General features: G+C 48.2%; 1 protein-coding gene across 6 annotated transcripts; it reads right to left on the bottom strand.

Annotated features, from left to right (window-relative positions):
* Positions 1–493: 493 nt before the first annotated feature.
* On the bottom strand, positions 494–24,880 carry SFXN2 (sideroflexin 2). Of its 6 annotated transcripts, XM_004749368.3 has the most exons (13): positions 24,750–24,857; positions 12,389–12,559; positions 10,804–10,988; positions 10,464–10,634; positions 8,572–8,670; positions 7,548–7,623; positions 7,161–7,246; positions 5,815–5,875; positions 5,373–5,439; positions 4,578–4,627; positions 4,193–4,242; positions 2,475–2,522; positions 494–1,737 (listed from the first exon to the last, which is right to left on the bottom strand). In XM_004749368.3, the coding sequence occupies exons 3-13, from the start codon at positions 10,962–10,964 to the stop codon at positions 1,638–1,640; spliced, it is 969 nt and encodes a 322-aa protein (XP_004749425.1). In that variant the 5' UTR covers positions 10,965–10,988; positions 12,389–12,559; positions 24,750–24,857; the 3' UTR covers positions 494–1,637. The 6 variants fall into 6 exon arrangements, 4 of the variants coding, with proteins under 4 accessions (XP_004749425.1, XP_004749424.1, XP_044924390.1 ...); XM_004749367.3 differs by lacking the exon at positions 12,389–12,559 and having other exon boundaries at positions 24,750–24,880; XR_006603121.1 differs by lacking the exons at positions 494–1,737; positions 2,475–2,522; positions 4,193–4,242; ... (1 more) ...; positions 12,389–12,559; positions 24,750–24,857 and having other exon boundaries at positions 7,161–7,623.
* Positions 24,881–24,904: the final 24 nt, after the last annotated feature.

A 24,904-nucleotide genomic window follows, 5' to 3' on the forward strand; every position in this document is an offset into this window, starting at 1 on the left:
CAGGAGACATAACTAGACCCACAATCTGTGTTTTAACAACTCATCCACGTGACTCTGACACATTCTAAAAACCACTGTTCCAAAGTAAGGGAAACTTTTTGTGTAAAGAACCAGGGAGCAAATATTTTGTTTTGCATGCCATATATATGGAAGTCTCTGTCATATATTCTTGTTTGTTTTGTTTTGTTTTTTTACCCTTTAACAATATAAAGCATTCTTAGTTCCCAGGCACACAAAATAGGTAGCAGGTGGATTTGGACCCTTGAGCCACTGTTTGTCGACTCCTGCTCTGAAACAACACAGTTCCCATTCTGGAGTGTCCAGTAAAGACAGGTGGATTTTTCCTCTGTAGTAAGGGAAATTGACAATGGCCTCCAGGCCTCAGGCAGGTTCCCCTTACTGTTAAAATAACCCAAAGCCATCCCAAGGACAAAGCAAGACCAGATCCTGCTTTTCGTCCAGGCTTTATTAACTCAGTCTATAGACAGTTCACTGTGCTCTTTCAAGAAATTTATTTGATTCACAGTGATATCATTTGAATAGTCAGTAAATTCTACCAGACAGAACTCAATACAGACATTGATCCCAGGTAAGCCACAGTGGTCTCCCATGACCACCACACTCGAGCCTGAAAAATCACCTAGAGCAGTCCAGATGGGAAGGGGAAGTGGCTACGCTTTGCTGTGTGTCCTTTAAGGCTCTTTGGTCCTGGGTGATTAGTTCTCAGAGGTATCCAGATAAAATGCCCCTTTCCTATTCAGTACATACCAGTCTTTGATGTTTAACCCAATGGGCTGAGGAAGGGAGGCAGCTGGGGAAATATACCCATTAAAATATGTTATTAATACCTACATACATAGTTTTTACACACAGTTGGGATTTATCTTTTAAACAGATGTAAAATCAGACATGATTTTAGCACAGGAGAACAAAGTCAGTGTCACAGGGCTTAGAGCACCACAAAAGTTTGTTGCCTCGTGCAGTGGCTGTTTTTTTTAGCATAAGAACTCCTGGGTGCTTGGTCAACCCAAGTTTAGCAGCATTCCCAAAGACACTTTTTGACTAGAGGGCACTGGGGAGGAGAATGGGGAAGAAGAAGAGCCCCAAGGTGACAAAAGACTTCTTCCCTCCCCCTTTCTCAGTTGGCTAGAACTGCAGGGGCAAAAGTTTCCATAGTGTGAGACAAGATGAGGAGAAAGGGAAGAAGAAACAGGGGTGGGAGCTTCCCTTTGTCCCAGGGGCTCTTCCCCAGTCCTGGCTGGAACTAGAATCACAAAGGTTTCCTAATGGTTTCTCCCCACCCTCCAAATTTTTCCAAATGGTTTGCTTGAGTATCTCCCCCAGGTTCCAGCAACTTCTCCCTCAGGGAATCTTAGCTCCTGGTCTACAGAGGACGGTAGTTGGGGGTGGGGGGTAGCAGAGAGAAGACTTGGTCTTTGCTCCCCTTGTTCACTTTTATCCCCTGGAGTCCAATAACCCAGGTGCCTGGGTGAAAACAGGAGGCTCCTCATCCCACCCCCAAATCCACCCTGACCTTTAGGCCCTGTTGGCAGAGCAATGAGGGCACAGGTGTACAAGGCAGCTAAGGAAGGACTGGTGAATATCAGTACAGACTGATCCTTGCTGGGATGGGCCATTTAGAGGCCCTTATTGAAGTAGACGTAAGGCACAAGTTCTCCATACTTGGCCTTGATGGTGTCTTGGAGTTCTGGTTCCAGATAAGAAACTGACAATTCACTGAGAAGAGAAAAGAAGGGGATTATGACAAGCAGCAAATTACTGTCAGATAAAATCCAACTCAAATGCCACCTCCAAGAAGCACTATCTGATTTTTCCATCAGAAAGGGCTTCTGTACAACATAATGTGTTGTTTTTACTTCTACTCGGGCCTGATTTCATTCTCCCTGGTGCTAAGTTTCCATCTTCTCTGTAGGATTGTAAGCCACAGTGCTTGGAACACGGGAGATGTCTGCAGATGACACTGAAACATGAAGACGAAAGCAGGGGAACCTGGCCTCTTCTCAGTGTACATCCAAGCTACACCTAGTCTCCTGGAGCTCGTCCTCTCCCTTCCCCCAGTCTGATGCTTTGTCTCCCTTTTCCACCATCGCTTCGCACACCCCTTCCCTGCCAGGGCATACAAGGGAAGTAGAGTGGTCCAAGTCATCCATCCCCAGGCAAACACAAGCCAGAATAAGTACCTGACCGATTGGGACAGAAAGTCTCTTGTGGCTCCCCCACGTCTCTCCAGGGCGGCCCTCACTCCACTGGGAGGGAGCAACTCATCCCTCCGCCCCTTAGAATTCCGTTCTGGTTTACCATCCCCCAGGGTTAAGAGGCTCAGAGTTTAAGCTGGTAGGCACTGGGCCTTGGACAACTGCTGCCCTTCCTGCCCCTCTTTGTCTCCTGCAGCAGGCAGGTCAGGAAGAGCAGGGACAGGGCATTCGGTAAAGTGAGGACCAGAGAACTCTTACCATTTCTGTGGGAAGAGCCCACAAGCCACTGGCACCATGAAGATGAGGCTGGAAGGAAGGAGAAACAAATGTGAGGGACATCTCCCCCCAGGCCTGTTCACACCCCGTCTCTGAGTCCCACAAAGAAGCAGGGAGATAGATGCCTTCCCCACTACCCCCTGGCTCCCCTCCCTGCAACTCTCCTCCTGGTCTCCAGGGCAGGATACTCATTCCGGCATGGCATGAAATTGGCCCCCTCCACCTCCCATCCCTCACCCCCCATCCACCCATCCTTCAAGCAGGTGAAGGTTACGAAGGCACTGGCAGTGCAAGCAGTGGCCCTGAAGGCCACAAGCACCAAGGAGGAAGGGTATGAAAGCCAAGGGAGAGCGCCCGAAGCCACGAGCCCTAGGTTGGTAGACAACAGAACACGGCAGTTTCTCCAACCTCACTGCAAACACAGCAACTCAGGGGGCTTATTAAAAAGCGACACTGACGCAGGAGGCCTGAGGAAGGGCTGGAGAGGATTTCTAAGGTCCTCAGGTGCTTCAGGGCTGGGGCACTGTCTTACAGCACGTGGGACTCCGACCGACCAGGGTTCAGATCCCAGCTTGGCTACTCACTCACTCTGCAATCCTGGGCGAGTGAGCCCTGAGCCAGCAGAGGGAGGACAGGGGGGCCTACTCTGCAGGGCTGTCGCCAAGCTCAGAGGAAATGACCCGGCGATGGTGCTCAGCCCGGGGGAACCACTCACGCAGTGGAGACTCAGCTGGCAGAAGGTAGCGTGGCACGGGAGACTGCCGGGGACTTGACCCGAACTCCAGCAATTATGAGCTACAGAGCCTGGGGTTCTTCATTTGTAAAAGGAGATGATGACAGGACCTAGACCTCCAGGGCTGAGGGGCTTAAGTGAAATGCTAGACATGGAGCATGAGCACCGTGGGGACACACAGGACACACTCCACACGTGTTGGCGGTTACTGTTGTCATTAATTAGCCCCGTGGCCTTGTAAAGTGTGCCTGATGCTAGGATGTGGCCAGTCGCTGGCCGGAGCATGCTGCCATGACTTATGGTGTTTTCCTTTTGTGCAAGGTTGGGATGCTTGACAGCCCCAGCTGCCCTCTCTTTTTTTATGTCTGAGTGTATTTATTTATTTACTTAATTTATATTGAGACATCGTTGCCGAACGGCATTGTGGGCAGGCAAGGTGCCTGGCCCACTGATCTGATACATTGATATGCTGCAATGTGACTGTTGGGCCATTGGCTAACGTGTCTGTCACTGTCACAGTTATCATGTCTTTCTTTATTGTTATTTTTAAAAATTCTTTATTTTTAAGTAATCTCTACACCCAATGCAGGGCTCAAACTCACAACCCTGAGATCAAGAGTCACAGGCCCTCCTGACTGAGGCAGCCGGGTGCCCCTAGAATTTTTATGGTGGGGCTGTATTGTGGTTTTCGCCTCTTCTCCAGTCTGAAGATCAGAGGCCACACCGGGACAGGAGGGTACCCAAGCACTCTGCTCTCCACGTGGTTCTGGGCACAGCACCCAGCCAGCCTGATGCCCTCAACAAAGATGGGGCAAGAACTCCTCAGATGGCCCATGGGTGTTCCGAGCTCAGGCACTATGGAAGTGACAGAAAAATGTACATGTTCCCCAACATAGGCAACACAAGAAGACAGGTCTTAGGTGCCCCAGCTATCACAGAACCCAAACCCAGAAAACACATTACTCACAAGCAGCCAGACAGCAAAACTTGCAATGGGGCGTGCAGGACCTTGACTTTCTGCACAAAATCGAAGGAAAGATGACATGAGACTTAGAGATCTTAACGCGAATCCCATGCCTGCCCTACCCCTGATCAGCCAGCTAGAAACCCACAGGCACAAAACTCCTAGCCATGAAGGAGAGGAGAAGGGGGCTCTTCTTCCTCTCTGCAGACAAGGCCACACAAGTGGCCATGACCTCTAAAGCAGGCAGCTGGCGGGGACTGGAACTGACCCAATTTGAGCGAGATGAAGGCCCGTAGCTAGAGGGAAGGACAAGGATCAGAAGCTCTGAAGTGTAGGTATGGCTGGGGGGGATCCAGGCAAGGCAGATGCAAAAGAGGACCCCACTCACCTTCATGAAATGCAGCTTTTCCAGCCTTTCCATGATGATTGGCAGCAAGACTGCAAGAGACCAGGGAGAAGCTGGGAGAAGGGCTGTCAGACTCTTTCCAAGACCCCTCTCCAAAATCAGTCCAGTGACCCACCTCCCCTGAAGTTCCAGAACGTACTTTTGGAATGGAAGACTGTGTAGACATGGCCACCCCTAGGCTGGCCTCCAAGAGCCAGCAGAAGGGTGCTTCCCAGACTTTTCTATCTGCACACCTGTAATAGGACACGAGCCACAGGCCCAAAGTGTCCTTCTCAAAATTCAAATCTTTAAAGGCTCATGCAAACAAATCTCATATCCCACTCTGTAACATATCCCTGCTAAGGGCAAAACTATGCAGAGGATTTCTTTACCACTGTCTCCCTGGCACCCTGCACTGTGTCCAGCACACTGAAGGGACTTAAGGTGTTATTTGTGGAATGAAAAGAACTTTCTTCGCCAGATCTCTGATTAACTGATGTTCCTAGAACTACAGTGTGGTTCTCTCATGGGTTTCAGCATTCAACACTACATAGAAGTAAGATGTGTAACGTGCGGATCTGGTACATTTATATATCGTAATAGCACTAGCCCTGTAGCATTAGCTACAATCTCTATCACATCACGGAATTATCATTTTTGTATTGCAGTGGGAAAAGCCAGTTTGAGAAGCACGGCTGTAGAGGCTGGGGCCCCACCACCCACAAAAGCTAAGTGTGGCTGAGGCCTCCATCACGTGTTCCAGGGTCCCCCCAGGAGGGTAGGGCTTCTCTATCTTACTCATGCCAGGGGCAGCCATGGTGATCCGAGAAACAACCACTTGGGTGATGCCGATGGCTGCAGCTCTCTGAGGGCAGAAAAGAGTAAGTTGTCAGGAATGACCTTATCCAGTAGCCATGGGCTGTACGAGAGGGTGAGGTCAAGGTTCAGGGTCAGGGTCAAGTCTGAGATGATAAAGGGGAAAGGATGGACCCACCAGGGGCTGGGTCCTCACCCAACCCTCTCTCACCTAGCTAGACCTTTACGGCTTCAGGACCAGAAATGATGGAGAAAAGACATGACAAGCCTGTTCTGAACAAGAAATATAAGGAAATCGAGGGAGAATGAGAATGGAATCAGGGAGGTCTTGTAACAGAACCCGGGCCTGCTCTGACTACTAAGAACAGGACAGGGTAGAAGACAGAATGCCCTCCTCCCACCCCAAAGGGATGCCTCTGCTCACCCGGGAATGACCAATCTCATTGTGATTCCTGTCCTTCACGCAGATCCCCTGGATGAGTTCCCTAAACACAGACAGGAGTTGCTGGACTTGGGAAAAGGGTGCTGGAGGCCTGCCAGCAATGGGACACAGCAGGGGACCAAGGCCAGTGCACTCAAGCTCTGGGAAGCCAGCCCCTGCAGCCTGGTCCTTTGATCTTCCTTAGGCATTCCAGAGAGTGGTATCTCAGAAGTGATCTAGGGCCGTGGCTAAGAGAGGTAGGCCTGAGCTCAGATGGCCTAGGTCAAATAAGTTTCCGAACTTGAACAAAAGTTTCCTGATCCTTCTGAGGACTCAGTTATCCTCATCCGCAAAATGGGGCTAATCGTGGCACCCACTTCAGAGGGCTGGTGAGGATTAAAGGGGATGACACCTGCAGAGAGCTTAGTCCAGCACCTGACAGAGTGACTGCTCTACAAACACTGGCTGTATTGACTTATTCTCAGGCCAGCTCCTGATAGCACTCATCCCCAGACCAGGCAGGTGGCTGGGGCTCCTTCATTTGTTGGGAAGGAGCCCCTGGATGGGAGGGAAAGAGGAGAGGAACGTGTACATCTGACTATTCTGGGATTGTGCTCTTTCTGCAACAGCTGTTGTGACAGTGCCCATTTGCTGGCAGTTCCAAGAAAACATGGCTTGTATACATCGTGATGGTGATGGCGGCGATGACGATGAGCGGAGCATTAACAGCATACACTTAGGCGGCACATGATACCTCCCAGGCGCTATCAGGGAAAGCCTGAGTATACTACATCATTAGGTCGGACAACAGAGGAATAGCCATGCTTTCTCTCGCCAAAAAACAAGCATTGCAAGACACACAGGTTTCTCCTTTTACCTTTCCTGCTGGGAAGCTTAGAGCCCGGTGCCTGGAAAACATCTATCTACTCTTCTGGCTTCTTTCAAAGCTTCTTGGCTCTGTTCTATCTTTTGACACCTCGCTCTGCTACATTTCATTCTGTAAGCCAGCCCCAGGGCTTTGGAAGTAGGGAGAGTTCACAACTGAAAGCCAGTTGCAGTTGAAAGGACATGATCTTGGATGAGCCCCCACAGGTCTACCCTACTCCCCGCCATCCCACCATCCAAACAATGATTCCCACAATACTCATCACAGATTAAACTTAAGTCAGCTGCCACTCCCGCGGCCATCACCCTTGGAGCAGCCTGTCCTTTGGGACCCTTCGGAGGTATAGCCCAGCAACTCTCCCCAAACCCACCTGGGTACCCCAAAGCCACCCACTGCCTTGGTTTCCTGCCCTTGCCCCGCTACCCTGTGGTTTGTAGGGAAGAAATGGGATCCCCATACTCACTGCTGTCGCATCATTGGGATGTTGACACAGTTAGCAGCAGCCACAGCGGCAAAGGGCACCCAGCGGCCCACCAGGGGTGGAGCTCTCTGTTGGGGGAAGGGAACAACAGGGCTCACACCGGAAGATGGGAGCGGAGGGGGCTGAAGGACTACAAAATAAATCAGAGCTTGGTACTGCCCCATTGATCCAGACGCTTGGTCTAGGAACCCAGATTCCCTCAAAGACCCGAGAAAAACTAACCTGGGGATATTGCCCCCTAGCTGGCTGGGCTCTGGCCATACCGGACTCACCCAGACAAGGACGACAGCGCCAGGCCTGGGGGATGTTTTCCCTAGGACTTTGCTGCCCCCTAGAGGCCACCATGCCCCCAGCAGCCCCAGACAGTACCTTGGTCAACATGTTCATGCCCACAGCGGTGGCCACCGCCGTGGTTGTGGCTGTGATGTAGGAAAGGGCCATCTGCCTAGTAGAGGAGAGACACGCTTGAGAGTGGGGAGCCCTGCTGGCTGAGGGCAAGGCATTGGTGTGACTGAGAAATTCTGGAAATGAGGCTTCTTGCCTGAAACTTGACCTGTCTCATCCTGTGACCTTCCCCATCCTCAACACACACGCACTGTTCCAGTCCCCTCGGCCTCCTTTCGGTACTTTTAACACCCCAAACTTTTCTGCTTCAGAACCTTCAACTGCTGCTGCTCCCTATCTGGGGAATTCTTCCGTAGGCTAAATCCTTATCCTTCAGAAGTCAGCCAAAATATGGGCTCCACAGAAAAGACTTCCGCAACGAGCCCATCCACACAGATGCCCCTCTGCTGTTTGCGATCTTGTCACCTGTTTGTTTCCTTAAGGGCAGCAGTCACAACCTAAACTTGCTGTGCTTGTTTGCTTAAAAGACCCTAAATTCCACAAGAACAAGGACCCTGGAACCATGCCTGGCACTTAAAACCTACTCAAGAAATAGACGAGGGGGTGTCCAGGTGGCTCAGTGGGTTAAGCATCTGCCTTTGGTTCAGGTCATGATCTCAGGGTCCTGGGACTGAGTCCTGAATCGGGCTCTCTGCTCAGCAGAGGGCCTGCTTCTACTTCTCCCTCTCCCTCTGCTCACCACTCTGCTCATGTTCTTTCTCTCTCAAATAAATAAATAAATAAATAAAATCTTTAAAAAAAAAAAAAAACCAACTATTTGAGAATGAATGAAGGAATAAACTTTGAATTGGTCTAGGAAGATACTTTCCTAGTCAGCCTCAGAAAATACTAGCAAACCCTAAAAAGGGCGACCTAGTCACCAGCCCCGTACAAGCTTCACTCAGAGAAGACAGCCCAAGAACCCTTTAGAAGGGCTGTTTTCCTGAAGACAAGAGGACAGCCACCTGCTCCAGACCCACATGGACAGCGTGGGGTTCAAGTCTCCTACCTGAGGGATGTGGGGGAAGCTGCATTCCTGTTGGTATAGTTGACTAAGGCATTGAAGGACTGGTTCACCCACTGCCAGAAGATCACCGCCGGCATCGTCCTACCATAAGGAAGGCCCAGGGAGGCAAAGAAGAATCCAATGGAAGGGAGGGCTTGATGCACACCAGTCAAACCAGACAACCTGCTGTGTCCCAAACTGTTCCCATGCTGTTTCATGCATCAGGGACTTTGCACAGGTTGGTCCCTCTGCCTGGAATGTCTACACACACACCCCCTTCCATCCATGGCTAAATCCTGCTCCGTTGAGAGTCGCTGCTTCTTCGGGAACCTTCCTGACCCTTCCCCTGCCCTTCTGGAACAGTGAGTCATTCTATGCTCCCTGCTCTCACAACCCCAGACAGAGATTACAAGTAGGCAGAGAGGCAGGCAGAGAGGAGGAAGCAGGCTCCCAGATGAGCAGAGAGCCTGATGTGGGGCTCTCCCTCCGACCTACCACTTAGCAAGCTGGACTACAACTGTTTGTTGGTCTGCTGAACAAAACTGAAAGTTCCTTGAGGGGAGGGGCTGAGTCTTAATATTCCCCACACCTGGCCCAAGGTCTGGCTCACTAACAGACAAATGGATGCATGGGGGAGGGGAGCAGAGGGAGGAGAGGAAGAGGGAGGAGTAAAATTTCCAACAGCTGAAGAGAAAGTTTGTTCTCTCCCCGCTGGGCTGAAAGGGTCTTCCTATTTTGGGGGTAGCGGCAGGTGGGGGGGGGGTCATCTTCCTATATTTTTTACTAAGATATTACATTATAAAAATACATTAGAGGGGGGCCCGGGTGGCTCAGTTGTTAAGCGTGTGCCTTTGGCTCAGGTCATGATCCTGGAGTCCTTGCGATCGAGCCCCCACATCAGGCTCCCTGCTCAGCAGGAAGCCTGCTTCTCCCTCTCCCTCTCCTACTCCCCCTGCCACTGTTCCCTCTCTCACTGTGTCTCTCTCTACAAACTACAAACTCTCTGTCAAATAGATAAATCTTGAAAAACAACAACAACAACAACAAACAAACATTAGAGGCACCTGACCAGCTCAAACAGTTAAGTGTCTGACTCTTGATTTTGGCTTGGGTCATTATCTCAGTGTCATGAGATCGAGCCCCCAAATCGGGCTCTGCACTGGGTGTGCAGCCTGCTTGGGATTTTCTCTCTGCCTTTCCCTCTGCCCCTCCCCACTACCATGGCCCCCTGACCCACTCATGTACTTTCTCTCTTTCTGCAAAAAATAAATAAAATAAATAGACTTAAAAATAAAAATACAGGGGCGCCTGGGTGGCTCGGTGGGTTAAGGCCTCTGCCTTTGGCTCAGGTCATGATCTCAGGGTCCTGGGATGGAGCCCCACATCAGGCTCTCTGCTCATCTGGGAGCCTGCTTCCTCCTCTCTGCCTGCCTCTCTGCCTACTTGTAATCTCTGTCTGTCAAATGAATAAACAAAATCTTTTAAAAAATAAAAATAAAATAAAAAATAAAAATAAATAAAAATACATTAAAATTTCATTATTAAATAAGTACCTTCTAAAGAGGGAATTAGGATGGCTTATTCATTGAGAGTTCTGGAGACAACTGCCTCAGCTAACATCCAGGCACCCATCTTTCCCGGCTGTGTGAACTTAGGTTACATAACCTCTCTAGACCCTCAGTTCTTCACTTATAAAGTTGAGATGACAGTAGTACTTCTCTGTGGGGCTGATGAGAAGATTGAACGAGGTAACCCACGGAAAGAATTTAGCACAGTGCCTGGTATTAGGTAAAGGGTCAATAGAAATGTCTATTACTATCATCACCACAGGGCTCCCTGCCTGGCAGACCCAAGTGGCCACACTGCCCACTGCGTTACTCCCAGGCTCTCTCTACCTGTAGAACTGAAGCATGAAGCCCGTGATAATCATGCCACCAGGGACCTGGAAGGACATCCGGCCAATGACGTTCATCTTCTCCCCGGTGTCAGGGTGGAAGGCTGAGTCGTACAACTTCTTGGCGTACAGCAGCTGCTCCACTTGAGTGCCTGGGGGCACGACCCCCATTCTGCCCCCCAAGGACAACAGAGTTACAGCCCAGACTCCTTGCCCCAAGCCACTCTGCTGCCTCCTGCCTGAGAGCTCTGTCCATTCCCCCATATTCAGTTTCCACCTCCTCCCGAGGGGATCCACCTGTGCAGCTCCAGGGCCTCGAGTCCCTTCCGCTCACTGCTCACCTGCTCTTCTCCACCATCACCTTGGCCCAGTCCAACTCCCGCTCTGGTACCAGGACAGTGCGTGGGTCTGTGATATTGAAGAAGTGTTTCACCCGTCCCAGGAAAGTGCATTGGTCCCAACAGGGTTCATCGATGTTAAAGCCAGACAGATCAGCCTCCATCTCACTCACACACAAAACTGTGGACTTAAGAACAGAGAGAAAATGAGGATTGCCCCCCAAACCAAAGTCTGCCCCCGAGTCCCTGAGCTCCTCTCTCAGTTACAGAAGGCCTGCCTTCACCAGCGACTAGCAACATTTGACCAGGCTCGGGAAGGTCCCAGTGAATGGGCACCAGACTGAACAACCAGAGACCAACATGGATTTCCTGAGGAGCTGTTGGTAGCCAGCCTTGTGCTTGATCATGCTGGGGAAGACCCTGGAAACAGGGACAACATGGTGCCTATCCTTGGGGAGCTGAGTGTAACAGCAGAAGAGCCCACCCAGGGAACAGAAAATAATATATGCAGCAACAGTAAGTACAGGAGATGAGAGAAAGCAGAGACGGTGGGGCACCGTAAGGAAAGGGGGCTTCCCAGAAGAGACAGAATGCGAGCTGTAGATAACAGATTTATCTGAAGGACGCAGAAGACATGGATCACATTCAAGGTAGAAACAATTACAGAGAAAGGTGGAAATGAACATGGCACGATCACTCTCATCATTTCAGCATGCGCGTGCAGTGCGCGTGTACACGGTGCACACAACCCTGTGAGAGATCCCATGCCATGGCTGCGAGCGAGGCACCATGCCTGCCCTCAAGGACTTACAGGATGGAGGGTAAAAGACAAGGAGAGCACACGGACAGCAGTGTGAACAATGGTGTGAGCAGACACTGGGGGCAATGGAAAACCAGAGAAGAGGCCATCTAAAAGGGAGATGACCAGATCTCCCCGTTTTCCAGGGACTGCTGTCCTAGAGTAATTATTAATAGCGCCCCCTTTCACTATCAAAAGTGTCCCGGACTAGGGGCAACTGGGTGGCTCAGTTAGTTAAGCAACAGCCTTTGGCTCAGCTCATGATCCTGGAGTCCCAGGATTGAGTCCCACGTCGGGCTCCCAGCTCCATGGGGAGTCTGCTTCTCCCTCGGACCTTCACCCCTCTCATGATCTTGCTCACTGTCTCTCTCTCAAATGGATAAATAAAATCTTTTAAAAAAAATTTTTTTAAGTGTCCTGGACTTGGATGATAAATTATACAGTCCCCTTATCTGAAAGGGATAAGGGGTCCTGAACATGCTTTGTGAACAGAAGAAATAAACAATGTTTTGAAGGATGGGTAGAATCAGATAGATAGAAGAGAGGTGTTCCAGGCAAAAAAAAAAAAAAAAAAGAAGCCAGTGGTGACCGCACACAGGACGCGTGGGGACCAGATAATGTGATCACAGCTAATGCTTACTGAGCTGTGACTCTATGCTAGACATTTTGCTTGGGGCTCAACGTACATTTTTCTGACTTCGTCTTCACAGCAATGCTATAAAATAAATACCCTTTAATCTAACCCCATTTTATGGATGAGAAAACCAAGGCACAGGTAAGTAACTTTACCAAGTCATATATATTAGCCAGTGACAAAGCCAGGATTTTAATTCCACTTGATTTACTTTAGAATTCTTGTCTCTAACTGGGTTCTGGAATCCATGTCTTGAAAAATTAAGGCAGGCCTGACATGTAGGGGCTTGGAAACTGTTGCTCCTGTCCTTGCAACAAGAAAAAAAGCTGAAAGAAAACAAAACATCAACAACTCTTCTTAGATGCCTCAGTGAACTGAGGTCCCAGGGCAAACCACTGCCCCCAAGCCTGGAGAAATAGGCAAGCACAGAGAACCACAGCTTACTGAGAACAGAAGCCCTCCGCTGGGCAAGTACCACTGGAAAACTTAAACGATAATTGACCAATTGCTGGAAGCTCAGTGTGAACAAGCTTGCAAATTCAAAATTCCAAGGGGATTTAACCTTGAGTGTGGGGGCTCACTTTTGAGTTTACCTTCAAGCGTCTACCAGGTTCTCAAGGTGAAGACCAGAGAAAAACCCCCTTGAACTTCTGACACAGATGGGAAAAGTAGTCATTCTGAGTATACCCAGAGGTGTTCTTCCTAATAAAGCATGTCCTCAAAAGAGCCTGTTTTACCAGAGCCTAGCCATTTTGGGTTTTGCTAGAACCTAACCAACTTGGGAAAAGGTAAATACCCAACTCCAGCCCTTTTTGACCTTCCTATCTCATTTAAAGGGGGCGAGAAGAGCCTAAGGAGCGCTCTTGAAGATCCGGGAGCACAGGCTCACTCCAAGGCCAAGAACTAATCACGGGACTATAGAACACTCTCTCTTCCCTTGCACTTGACCACTGCAGCCGGTACAATGCTCCTATGTAGTAACAGGGAAAACCGAACAACCACAGAAAGAATTGGAAGTTTCAGAATTTACTTAAGAAGTCTCTAGAGGGGTGCCTGGGTGGCTCAGTGGGTTAAGCCGCTGCCTTCGGCTCAGGTCATGATCTCAGGGTGCTGGGATGGAGTCCCACATCAGGCTCTCTGCTCAGCAGGGAGCCTGCTTCCTCCTCTCTCTCTCTGCCTGCCTCTCTGCCTACTTGTGATCTCTGTCAAATAAATAAATAAAATCTTTAAAAAAATTAAATTAAATTAAATTAAAAAATAAAAAAAATCAGTCTCTAGAAACCCAAAGACAACAGGAGAGACAAAAACAAGGACACCAAAGAAAATGTTAATCTCTGATACCTACAGCTTCAGCAAACAGTAAATACAACCCAACATCTTACCAGACAAAGGTAAAATGGCACACACATTCGGCTCCTGACAAAAGATTACAAGGCATACTAAATGGCAAAAACAGGGACGCCTGGGTGGCTCAGTTGGTTAAGCAGCTGCCTTCGGCTCAGGTCATGATCCCAGCGTCCTGGGATCGAGCCCCACATCGGGCTCCTTGCTCAGCAGGGAGCCTGCTTCTCCCTCTGCCTCTGTCTACCATTCTGTCTGCCTGTGCTCGCTCTCTCCCCCTCTCTCCCTCTGATAAATAAATAAAATCTTAAAAAAATAAATAAATAAATAAATAAATAAATGGCAAAAACATAGTTTGAAGAGCGAGCAAGTGTCAGAACCAGACAGGAATTCAAGTAACTATGATTGATTTGCTAAGGACTCCAATGGGAAAGTGGACAACAGGAAAGAAGAAATGAATAATATAAGCAGAGAGATGGAATCTCTAAGAAAGAATCAAAAGGAAATGCTGGAAATTAAAAAAAAAAAAAAAAAAAAAGGTTCTGGGGGCACCTGTGTGGCTCTGTCAGTTAAGCATCTGACTTTGGCTTGGGTAACAATCTCAGGGTCCTTGGGATCAAGCTCCACATTGGGCTCTGCACTTGGCAAGGAGTCTGCTTGGGTCTCTCCCTCTGCCCCTCCTCTTGCTCATGCTCATTCTCTCTCTCTCTTTCAAACAAAAATGTCTTTAAAACAATTTCTGTAACAGAAATGAAAAATGACTTTGATGGGCTCATCAGTAGATTGGACATGGCCAAGGAAAAAATTCTATGAGCAGGGCGCCTGGGTGGCCCAGTGGGTTAAGTCTCTGCCTTTGGCTCAGGTCATGATCTCAGGGTCCTGGGATCAAGCCCCGCATCGGGCTCTCTGTTCAGCAGGGAGCCTGCTTCCCTCTCTCTCTGTGCCTGCCTCTCTGCCTACTAGTGAATAAATAAATAAAATATTTAAAAAGAAAAAAAAATTATATGAGCTTGAATGTGTGTCAGCAAAAAATTCCCAGACTGAAAAGTAAAGAAAAAATGGAGAAAAAAAAAAAAGAAAAAGAAAAACAGAGTAGAAAATCCAAGAACCTTGGGGCAATTCCATAAGGTGTAACATGCACGTAATGGGAATGCCAGAAGGAAAAGAGAGAAGGAAAGAGAAGAAATACTTAAAGCAATAATGTCTGAGAATTTTATAAACTAATGACAGACGCCAAACCACAAGCCCAGAAGGCTCAGAGAACACCAAGGACAACTACTAAAAAATCTACACCTGGATGCGAATGCAAACTGGTATAGTTACTGTGGAAAACAGTATGGAGGTTTCTCAAAAAATTAAAAATAGAATTACCATATGATCCAGTAGTTCCACTACTGTGTATTTACCCAAATAATAAGAAAACACTAATTCAAGAAGATATATGCACCCCTATGCTTACTGCAGCGTTATTTATAGTAGCCAAAATACGGAAGGAGCACAAGTGTCCATGGATAGGCGAATGGATATGAAGGATGTGAAGGATGTGGCATATACGTACAATGAGATCTTGCCATTTGCAACAACACAGATCTAGAGAGTATGATGCCAAGTGAACCAAGACAGAGAAAGACAGGAAAAGACAAACACCAGATGCGTCCACTCATATGTGGTATTTAATAAACAAAACAAACAAAGAAAAAAAGATAACAAACAAAAAACCAGACTCAGGCACCTGGTGGGGCTCAGTCGGTTAAGCATCTGCCTTCGGCTCAGGTCATGATCCCACCCAGAGTCATGGGAGTCCGGCTCCCTGCTAGGCAGGGGAGCCTTCTTCCCCCTCTCCCTCTGCCCCTCCCCTCACTTGCTTTCTCTCTCTCAAATAAATAAATAAAACCTTTAAAAAAAGAAAAAGAAAAACAAGGAAGAAATCTGAGGGAGGGAAAAGAAAACACCTTACCTAGAGAGGAACAAAGGTAGGAACTTCATTGGCTTTCTCCTCAGACACCACACAAGCAAGAAGAGCATAGAGTGAAATATTTCAAGCATTGAAAGATAAAAGCAACACATACCTAGACTTCTACACCAGCTAAAGTAGCCCTTACAGTGAAGGAGAAATACAGGCTCTCCCAGACAAAACTGAGGGAATTTATCACCAACAGAACTGACTTGCAAGATGTTAGAGTTCTTCAGAGATAAGAGGTCATAAAGTCAGACCTACATAAAGTAAGAGTGTCAGAAGGAATAAATGAAGGTAAAATAAAATATTTTTCTTATTTCAATTGTTACCAGTTGAACAGAGTTTTTGTTCAAAGTAACAGCAGCAACAATGTATTTGATGATTATAGCCTATAGGCAGTGATATGAGAGACAGTAGTGCTCTACCAGCTGCGAGGGAGGACCTGGTAATACTGGTGTAGGTTACCTGCACTACTGGACAGGTGCTTTGGTGTTATTTGAAAGTGGACTTGGATTAGTAAATGGGTACCACAAGCTCTAGGAAACCACTAAAAAATTTCCAGAGGGAGTATAACTGATATGCTAACAGAGGAGAGAAAATGTAGTCATAAAAAAGCTAAAGCTTTCAGGCGCCTGGATGGCTCAGTTGGGGGAGCACGTGACTCTTGATCTTGGGGTCATGAGTCCAAGACCCACACTGGGTATAGAGATTACTTAAAAATAAAATCTTTGGGGGTGCCTGGGTGGCTCAGTGGGTTAAAGCCTCTGCCTTTGGCTCAGGTCGTGATCTCGGGGTCCTGGGATCAAGCCCCGCATCGAGCCCCGCATTGGGCTCCCTGCTCGGCGGGGAGCCTGCTTCCCCCTCTCTCTCTGCCTGCCTCTCTGCCTACTTGTGATTGCTGTCTGTCAAATAAAAAAATTAAATCTTTTAAAAAAATAAATAAATAAAATAAAATCTTTGGGGTGCCTGGGTGGCTTAGTGGGTTAAGACCTCTGCCTTCGGCTCAGGTCATGATCCCAGGTCGTGGGATCGAGCCCCACATCAGGCTCTCTGCTCAGCAGAGAGCCTGCTTCTCCCTCTCTCTCTCTCTGCCTGCCTATCTGCCTATTTGTGATCTCTGTCTGTCAAATAAATAAATAAAATCTTTAAAATATAATTAAATTAAATTAAAAATAATAAAATCTTTGAGCAGGCACCTGGGTGGCTTAGTAAATTAAGTGGCCAACTCTTGGTTTCAGCTCAGGTCATGATCTCAGGCTTGTGAGAGATGGATACCCAGGTGGAACTCTGTGCTCAGCAGGAAGTCTGCTTGAGATGCTCTCTCTCCCTCTCCCCCTGCTCCCTCTCCTGCCCCTGCACATGCACACACCCTTTCTCTCAAATAAATAAATCTTTAAAAAAATAAAAAATAAAAATTAAAAAAAAAAAAAAAAGCTGGGGCACCTGGGTGGCTCAAGTGGGTTAAAGCCTCTGCCTTCGGCTCAGGGTCCTGGGATCAAGCCCAACATCGGGCTCTCTGCTCAGCGGGGAGCCTGCTTCCTCCTCTCTCTCCCTGCTTCTCTGCCTGTTTGTGATCTCAATAAATAAATAAAATCTTAAAAAAAAAAAAGCTAGGAGCACTTGGGTGGCTCAGTGGGTTAAGCCTCTGCCTTCAGCTCAGGTCATAATCTCAGGATCCTGGCATCAAGCCCCGAATCAGGCTCTCTGCTCAGCGGGGAGCCTGCTTCCCCCCCCCCCGCTCTCTCTGCCTGCCTCTCCATCTACTTGTGATCTATGTCAAATAAATAAATAAAATCTTAAAAACAAAAAAAGCTAGGGCTTTTGAATTTTTCCTTGAGAATTTCAGGAAGCCATTAAAAGATTTTAAGCAGAGTAACAAGATCAGATGTGTTGTTTAGAAAGAAAACTCTAGACACCTGGCTGGCTCAGTCAGTCAAGCATCTGCCTTCGGCTTGGGGCACAATCCCAGGGTTTTAGGACTGAGTCCTGAGCCTGGCTCCTTGTTCAGCCAGGAGCCTGCTTCTCCTTCTGCCTGCTGCTCTCCCTGCTTGTGCTCTCTGTCAAATAAATAAATAAAATCTTTTTTAAAAAAATAGAAAGAAAACTCTAGGCAATGACATGAAAATAAACTCGGTGTGGTAGGACCTCAGAGGATGCAGAGAGATCAGCTGGACAGGAACCTCAGTAATCCAGGCAAGAAGAGGTGGAGCTCCTGTGAACCCCAATGCACCAGAACAGAGAGGAGGGACCAAAAAGACAGAAACTTTTAAAGCAGCAGAATCTTGGCATTTACTAAGTGATCGGTTATAGGAAGATTACTCTGTAAGTCAGCGTTCAAGCACAGACACAGAATCAACAGAATAAATACATCCTTTATATATATTCACATAATATTTAGAAATTTATAAAAATGGATTTAGTACAAGGAATTAGCAAACTGACTTATGTAATTGTGGGAGCTAGCTGAGCAAGCCTGATGCCATCAGGACAGGGAGTTAGCAAGGGACAATCCTGGGGAGGGAAGGAGAGCCATGCCTGCCCAGCCATGGCTGGAGTCTGTGACCCCAGGGGATGCCTAGCCCTCTTTTAAGGGGATTCCATCTGATTAAGTCAGGCCACCCAGGATAATCTCCCCTTAGATTAACTCAAAGCTAACCAATTAGGACTTTAATTACTGTTGCAAAATCCCTTCATCACCGCACCTAAATTTGTGTTTGATCGAATGGCTGGCCCTCCTTGCCCACTCTAACTGGAAGCACACCAGAAGGGGATTAGGAGGATGGGGGAGTTGTTTGGCCTAGCTAAGTTGACACATCATAAGTATCTAGAGCGATACCCGGGGTTTCTGATTGAGGCCATTATGTGCAGAGACAAGTTATATAGAAATATAGGCTTTAAGGAGGAAAACAGGGAGCTGGATTTTCCATGTGTTGAGTTTCAAGTACCATGGCACTTTCTTTTTTTTTCTTTTTTTTTTTTTTTTTAGATTTTATTTATTTATTTGACAGACAGAGATCACAAGCAGGTAGAGACAGAGGAGGAAGCGGGCTCCCTGCTGAGCAGAAAGCCCGATGAGGGGCTCGATCCCAGGACCCTGGAATCATGACCCGAGCCGAAGGCAGAGGCCTCAACCCACTGAGCCACCCAGGCGCCCTACCATGGCACTTTCTTAAATGCAATAAACTGCCACCTGTCTCAGGTCCTTTACAAACGCCCTCCCCTGTCCGGATACTATTCCTTCCCCCGCTTCACTAACACCTACACATCCCCGCCCCGCCCCAGCCATGTTTCAAGGAATAATTTTCTAATTTAACTCTCAATCTACTACTAGGCCATTTTTTTTCCCCTTGAAAAATATAACCCTGAGGATTTTTCATATATATTATATCACAAGCTCACAGACACAGCTGGAGTAAGATGGAAAGCCATCTCGAGTTATGCCATTACCAAAATCCTAAAGCACTCACAAAATTGAGCAAACAAAACCAGTAAAAAAAAAAAGAGTTTTATATTAAGTAGTGGTAAAATGAAAGAAGAATTCTAACCAAGACTTCTGCCTCAACAGAGCCCCATGGGCCACTGTACCTGGAAGAGAAGCCACAGCAAACCCGCCTCAGAATAAGTAGCATCCTGAAAAGCATCTGTTTTAGCAAATAACATCGGGGTTCCACCCTATCCCTCAAAAAGTAGCCTTATGCTCTCCAGAACAATCTAGAGTTACTTGCAAGGAAGCACCCACTCATCTTTCAGATCTTGGCTAACCCTTTCCTCAGGGAATCCTTTGAAGGACCCTTGGCCCCTCTCTCTCCCCAACCACTAGATCAGGTGCTCGGCTTAAGCCCTCTCAGGGTCACAGCCCTCAGAGTTGTGCCAGTTTGTCCTAACACTCTGTGGTTTTATTTTAATGAACACCGACCATCCCCTCTAGGTCATAAGCCCTTGGACCCAGGGAATGTGCCCATTTTGCTCCCCACTGCTACTCCAGTGCCTAGCCCAAGAATTCAAGTATATGCTGAGTGAGAGGTCCAGTTTGTCAGCACATGGATATTTAGGCTTAAAAGAAAGTAAAAGGGGCGCCTGGGTGGCTCAGTCGTTGAGCGTCTGTCTTAGGCTTGGGTCATGATCCGGGGGTCCTGGGATCGAGCCCCGCATCGGGCTCCCTGCTCAGTGGAGAGCTTGCTTCTCCCTCTCCCACTCCCCCTGCTTATGTCTCCTTTCTCGCTGTCTCTCTCTCTCTGTCAAATATACAAATAAAATCTTCTAAACAAATAAATAAACAAAAGTACAGAGGGGCACCTGGGTGGCTCAGTGGTTAGGCGTCTGTCTTCAGCTCAGGTCATGATCTCAGGGTCCTGGGATTGAGCCCCACCATCGGGCTCCCAGCTCAGGGAGGAGTCTGCTTCTCTCTCTGCCTTTCCCTGGGCCTGCACTCTCTCTCTCAAATAAATAAACAAAAATCTTTAAAAAAAAGAAAGAAAGAAAGTGCAGAGATCTGAGTTAGAATTAAAACAAGTCAGCGGCATCAAGGCCATTTCAGAGAAAATTTTCTAGTGAGAACACACAGAATGGGAAAAATAGAGTGCTGAGGGCATAGTCTGAAAACCACGACATTTAAGAGGCCAGCCCCCCAAAAAAGGAAGCCCAAATAGATGAGAAAGAATCATCAGAGAAGGAGGAGGCTTCAGGAGCCAACAAATACAGTAAAGAGAGAGATGGTCGGTTTTTAGATTTTTTTGTTGTTGTTGAGGTGGGAGAGACTTCAGCAAGTGACATGCTGAGGTTGGGTCATTTCCCAGGAGGAAGGAGCCAGGACAGAAGGGGAGGCCCCCATGGAGTCTTCATGGCACCCTCCCCTGGCCCTGAGGCTGCCACTGAGTGGCGACCTCTGAAGAAGTCAGAAGCCAGACAGTGAGTGTCCACTGTCCACTGCTAGACTTAGGCCTCTCTCACTCCACCACAAAGCCCAAGGGAAAGCTCTGGGCTTTGTCCTCTGGGGACAGGCTGACTAGGCCTCTTACAGGCTGGTTCAAAGACCAAAGCTATTTCGTGCAGTCACAACTGAACCCAAGAATGGGAGAGAGACAAGAATTTACCTTCCCTGACTCTACATGGGGCTAAAATAAAAGGAGTTGTCAGCCTGGCTGGCAGATCACACAGTGCCTTGGATTACAGAGCCCCAAGCTGGGGCTCCAGCCCCTCTGCTGGAGAAAGCCAGCAAAGAGCAAAAGATTTTATTTATTTGAGAGAGAGAAAAAGAATGCTCATGTGCACAGGGCGGGGGTGGAGGTGCATAGGGAGAATCAGACTCCCCGTGGAGCGGGGAGCCCCAAAGCAGGGCTCAATCCTAAAACCCTGGGATGATGACCTGAGCTGAAAGCAGACATTTCACGGACTGAGCCACCCAGGTGTTCCGAACATGCTATGCTGCCTTCTTAACACACACAGCCTGTCCTTGGACATCTCTTTCCACCCTTAACCCAACACTGGAGTGTCCTCTGCCTTTCATAAGGGAAGTACTTTTACCATGAAGGGGTAATCATTTGCTAAACTATTCAAGAAACTTTCCCCTCATTACAGAGGTCAGCATATGAGTTGCCCAGTTCCTGTCTTACAAAAAAACATAAGGCCAGGGGCACCTGGGTGTCTCAGTTGGTTAAGCATTTGCCTTCAGCTTGGGTCAGGATCCCAGGGTCCTGGGATGGAGCCCTACATCAGGTCAGGCTCCCTGTTGGCAAGGAGTCTGCTTCTCCCTCTCCCTCTGCCCTGCTCATTCTTTCTCTTTCTCTCTCTCTCTTGCATACACACGTGCACACTCTCAGATAAATAAACAAAATCTTAATATATATATATATATATATATATATATATATATATATATAAGCCCCCCCCCAAATCTAAATTCTATGTCTAAAACATTTCTCCCAGGTGCCTAGGTGGCTCAGTGGGTTAAGCCTCTGCCTTTAGCTCAAGTCACGATCTCAGGGTCCTGGGATTAAGCCCCACATCAGGCTCTCTGCTGAGCAAGGAGCCTGAGCCCCCCACCCCACCCTAACATGCCTCTCTGCCTACCTGTGATCTCTGTCAAATAAATAAATAAAATCTTAAAAAAAAATTCTCCCCCCCGCAATATCTGCTGCCCCCCAGTGGGCACAGTTCCATGACTCCAGGGCAAACTCAAACCCTTGCGTCATATACCCTCATAGCATCTTATCCTCATTTGTAACACACTTGGCTTTGTAATCATCACTTTCTCATTACGTACAGTTATTTGCCTAAAGCTGGCCTCCCCTGGCAGATCGAAGATTCATGCTCCCAGGCCCTCTAAAGATACTTAGTGCCTGCCTGAAATGCATTCCATCTTATTCTTGGGCTCCTTGGGCATCAAGGAAGTCACTCTTTCAAGTCACTCATAATCTATCTTGGTTACAGAAGAGCAGGCTTTGGGTCACAAAGCTGTACCTCCTATATTGAGTCCTATCTGGTCTCCAGGTTTTCTCTGGAACAGTTAGTCTCCCTCTTCCCACATCAGCCACATCTAGTATTCCCTAAAGAGGTCACTACCATGTCCAGGGTGGCCTCAGTTCTGAAGGAATATGGTTCGACTACTGGGAACAAGGGGGAAGCTGGAAATCAAACAGGTGACTGACCAAAAATTCCCTTTGCTTATAGGATAGGAGGATATCACAGCTCAAAGATGTGAGGATCTTGGGACGCCTGGGTGGCTCAGTGGGTTAAGCCTCTGCCTTCGGCCCAGGTCATGATCCCAGGGTCCTGGGATCGAGCCCCGCATGCGGCTCTCTGCTCAGCAGGGAGCCTGCTTCCCCCTCTCTCTCTGCCTGCCTCTCTGCCTACTTGTGAGCTCTATCTTTCAGATAAATAAATAAAATCTTAAAAAAAAAAAAAAAAAAGATGTGAGGATCCAAGATTATCAATTTACCGAAGAAGAAACTGATGTTTAGAAAGATTCCCATCAACTGAGTCAGCTTGCTGAACATTACACACAACTCTGAGCTTACCACAGCTCCAGTCCTGTCCATCCGTCCAACAATCTGACAATAGCTAGGGCCTACTCTCCCAAGGTCACAAGGCTTGGGGTCACTTAGATGGGTCCTCCATCCACAACAGGCCAAAAGAAAGAAAGAGAGAGACAGAGAGAGGAAGGAAGGAAGAGAGGGAAGGAGGGAAGGAGGGAGAAAAGAAAAAAAGAGAAAAAGAAACAACCTATTACCTCTCCTGAAGTCATCCTTCTCAGACAGAGTTGAGTTTTAGGGCACCTGACTGGCTCAGTTGGTAGAGAATGCAACTCTTGATGTTGGGGTTTGAATTCAAGCCCTATGCTGGGAATATAGTTAATTTTAAAAAGAGAGAGAGAGAGTTGATTTTCTCTGACAAACAGTATCAGAGCTCAGAGAACAGGCTTCCAAACTCCTTCTGGGCATCCTCTTGCAAGAAGGGAAAGTACTTAGTATTTCCCTGTTTGGATCCCCAGGTAGGAAGAAAAACAAAACATCATCGTTGGTACTTGCGATTAGAGGAAGATCAAGGCAGCCAGACTCAAGAAGACCAAACACAAAGACCACTTGAGATAGGCAAGGGTTGGTGCCAAAGCCACCTAGAAAAAGCTGGACAATGAAACTAGTAATTACACAGGCAGGCCCAGGTACACTCCTGTGACTCCAAGGCAACCATGATGTTAGACACCAGACAACTCAGAAAGAGAAGTCTGCCCTGCCTTTTTCACAAAAGAACAAACAGGCTAGAGACAAGGAGATTGTAGGAGTGCATGCTCCGAATTAGCCACTCATCTTGCATCTACTTACTCAAAGTTCTGTACTGAGTTTTCTCTCCAAGGTTCTGAAGAAGGTATGCCGTGAACAGACTTTAAAAACACACTTTAGGGGTGCCTGGGTGGCTCAGTGTTAAAGCCTCTGCCTTCGGCTCAGGTCATGATCCCAGGGTCCTGGGATCGAGCCCCACATCGGGCTGTCTGCTCCGCAGGGAGCCTGCTTCCTCTTCTCTCTCTCTCTGCCTGCCTCTCTGCCTACTTGTGATCTCTGTCTGTCAAATAAATAAATAAAATCTTTAAAAAAAACACACACACACTTAGGCTGAATGCATAAATAGTTAAGGACCATTCAGGGAAAATCCGCCTTCGTTCCAGTGATGTTAAGTGGACTGGAAAGCCTGCTGGTAGGAAGAGGGGCAAAGCTCCAAAACCTAGACGAAGCAGTAAGAGCTAAATCCTATGTAGCACTTTCCATATGCCCGGCAATATTTTATGTACTTGACATACAATAATTCACCTATCTGCACAAGAACCCAGTGAAGGAGGTAAGAGGCGCACACATGACTGCAAACAGGTTTATCACCAGTGCCAACACTCTACCAACTCTTAAAAAGTTGAGCTTACAACACAAATATAAGCCGTTCCTGTTCCTCCAACCTAGACAACACATGAGTGTTAAAATCACTTCCTCCAGGGGCTGAACCAGGTTCAAGTCCCGACTCTGTACTGCTTAGAATAGCAATAGCAATTTCTAGGGCTGTGAGAATGAAATGAAATCTTGTGTGAAAAGCATTCCACTAAAAAGTATGTAATTTCCATGAGGGCAGATTTTGTCCCTTGCTGTGTCTCCTTAGTCTAGAACAGGACCTGGCACATTATGGGATTAACTCTTCTACCCGCTCTCAGCGTGGGGGAGGGCTGGGAGGTAGCGTCTCTCAACCCACCCAGACAGAGGCCCTTTCGCTCTCGCTTGCCTGTAAAAGCGGGCCGGTTTTTTTGCCTCCTCCGGGGCTGCAGACAGCGCACCATGTGGTCCAACGCTGCTTAGCAAAACCTGGACATTCCAAAACGCCTTTCAACCCTGCTGTCTGCTCACCTCAGTGTTCAGGGCCAGTCCCCAGGCTGCTTCTTGCCCTCCACAGGCAGCCTCCCCCCTGCGGGACTCCTCCATCCTAACACAGAGATGTGGAGATAGATGCACAGCCCATAACGCGCCCAACACCTCCGCTGGGCCTTATGGCGCCGGGACCACAAGATATAGCGGTCACTGAGCAGCCCCAGGCTACCATTCGCGCCACGTGGATACAGCAGGTGGAAGCCCAGCCCCCGCAGCAGCCCTGCCTGGGCAGTCAGGACAGAAATCCAAGCTCCTCCGCGGGATGTGCGGTCTACAGGAAGGTGTGGCAGGCGGCCTCCTCCCAAGACCCCTTACCTGGTCCCAGGAAGAATGCACTGAGACAACTGCCAAAAGAAGTACACTGCGTCGGAAGCCAAGTCAGTACTAACCAGCGGCCTCGGCCCGGGAACCGCCCCTCGCCCCGCCCCCGCCCTACTCCTTCCCAACCAATCACAGGCTGGGCGGCGCCC

This window comes from Mustela putorius, unplaced genomic scaffold (genome assembly GCF_011764305.1).
Source record: "Mustela putorius furo isolate JIRA1106 unplaced genomic scaffold, ASM1176430v1.1 tig00003909_pilon_pilon_pilon, whole genome shotgun sequence".
NCBI classification, from domain to species: Eukaryota; Metazoa; Chordata; class Mammalia; order Carnivora; family Mustelidae; genus Mustela; species Mustela putorius.